Below are 2,169 nucleotides of genomic sequence, written 5' to 3' on the forward strand. Positions count from 1 at the left end.
ATTGGGAGGAGGGAGAGGAGAAGGTTGGGGATGAAGGACTGGGGACACAGGGGGGTGGTTGGGGACACCGGGGGGGGGTCAGGGGGCTGTGGGGGGGGTTGGGGACACCGGGGGGGGGTCAGGGGGCTGTGGGGGGGGTACGGGGGGCTGGGGGGGGGTCGGGGGGGGGCCCCGGTATGATCTGTGTGACAGGCCCCGAGGAGGCCTGGCCGGTGACCGCGGAGCTCTGCACAGGCTTGGTCTGCACCACAGACATCACCTTGCCCAGGTTGGAGATCTGGGGGGTGGGGGCACAGCACAAAGGGGGCTCAGAGACCACCCCCCACCCACCCACGCTGGGGGGCTCAGGGGTGAGGCACCCCCCTACCCCCCCCCCAAAAGAATGAGGGATCAAGAGTTACCCCCCCCCCCCACGCTGGGCTGGGTAAGGGGCAGCCCCCCCCCCCAGAACCCCCACATTTGGGGGGGGTTGGGTCTTGGCCTCAACCCCCCCCCCCAGAATCCCCTCAAGACCCTCAAACTGGGGGGGGGGGGGTCTGAACCTCAGAGCCCCCTTACACCCCCTCCCCCATCCCTCCCCACCCCCCCCCTCCAGACCCCCAGCCTGCCCTCAGTGCCCCCCCCAGACCCCCCCAGGGCACCCCCAAACTAAGGGGGTCCTCAGCTCAGAGCCCTCCCAGACCACTTCAGACCCCCCCCCCCACAGCCCCCTCCCTGCCCTTCCCACCCTCCAACCCCTGCCCCATCCCTCCAAGCCCCCTCCCCACACCCTCCAGCCCCCTCCCCACGCCCTCCCCTCTCCCCAAGCCCCCTCCCCACACCCTCCAGCCCCCTCCCCATGCCCTCCCCTCTCCCCAAACCCCCTCCCCTCTCCCCAAGCCCCCTCCCCACTCCCTCTAGGCCCCTCCCCACACCCTCTAGCCCCCTCCCCACACCCTCCCCTCTCCCCAAACCCCCTCCCCACTCCCTCCAGCCCCCTCCCCTCTCCCCAAGCCCCCTCCCCACCCCCTCCAGCCCCCTCCCCACACCCTCCCCTCTCCCCAAGCCCCCTCCCCACCCCCTCCAGCCCCCTCCCCATGCCCCCCCCGGTGCCAGGCTCTCACCAGGGCGCTGCCCCCGGGCACAGAGATGGGGCTCTTCACCAGGGTGATGGTCTTGGTGACCCCCCCCACGACGGTGGTGACCACCTGGGCCTGCTGCGCCACCGTCACGGTGCCGGACTTGTGCACGGTGATGATTGGCCGCGCCCCGGCCCCGCCCCCGGCCCCGCCCCCGGCCGCGGCCCCGCCCCCGACCTGCGCCGCCGCCGACTTCAGCATCCGGGTGGCAGGGGTGCTGACCTGGGGAGGGGGCACGGGGTCAGGGGGGCACGGGGGGGCACCCCAAGGGGACAGGGGGGCACTGGGGGGTGGGGGTGCTGACCTGGGAAGGGGGGTACAGGGTCAGGGGGGGCACGGGGGGGCACCCCAAGGGAATAGGGGGGCACTGGTGCTGATGTGGGGGGAGGCAGAGGGGGCACTGGGGGGAACCCCACGGTGATCGGAGGGCACTGGGGGGGATGAAGGGGTCAGGGGGGCACTGGGAGGGGGGATAGAGGGGCAAAGGGGGCACTGGTGGGCACCCCATGGGGACAAGGGGGCACTGGGTGGGGTCAGAGGAGGCAGAGAGAGGGGCAGGAGGGGTCCCAAGGAGCCAGGGAGGACCTGGAGGGCACAGAGGGGGTGCCCCCTAGCGCCCCCTGGCGGCGCCCCCTGCTCACCATGACCGGGGAGGAGGCCACCTTGACGGTGGCCGGCAGGGTGGTGGCCCCGGGGGTCACTGCCACTGTCTTGACCAGGGTGGCACCGGCAGGGACGCTCAGCACCGTGGGGGCAGAGGCCGGGGGGATCTTCTGGGTGGCAGCGGCGGCAGCTGCCAGGGCAGCCATGCCACTCATCTGGGGGCTGCTGCCAATCACCTGGGGGGGGCACAGGGGAGTGTTGGCAGCCCCTGAGCCACCCCCGTGCCAGGCCTGAGATCCTGTGGCCTCCCCTGTGCCAGCCCCATGCCAGCCCTGAGAGCCTGCAGCCTCCCCTGTGCCAGGCCTGAGAGCCTGCAGCCTGCCCTGTGCCACCCCCATGCCAGGCCTGAGAGCCTGCAGCCTGCCCTGGGCCAGCCCCATGCCAGCCC

General features: G+C 72.8%; 1 protein-coding gene across 1 annotated transcript; it reads right to left on the reverse strand.

The window, feature by feature from the left end:
• Positions 1 to 170: 170 nt before the first annotated feature.
• Positions 171 to 1,957, reverse strand: LOC128899711 (host cell factor 1-like; the record flags this gene model as incomplete). The annotated part of the gene is made up of 3 exons (XM_054179392.1): positions 171 to 277; positions 1,104 to 1,340; positions 1,760 to 1,957. Coding segments are annotated over 3 exons (542 nt in total), but the record flags the coding sequence as incomplete, so codon positions are not given.
• Between the last annotated feature and the right edge of the window lie 212 nt (positions 1,958 to 2,169).

The sequence above is a fragment of the Dryobates pubescens genome, unplaced genomic scaffold (genome assembly GCF_014839835.1).
Source record: "Dryobates pubescens isolate bDryPub1 unplaced genomic scaffold, bDryPub1.pri scaffold_176_arrow_ctg1, whole genome shotgun sequence".
NCBI lineage: Eukaryota > Metazoa > Chordata > Aves > Piciformes > Picidae > Dryobates > Dryobates pubescens.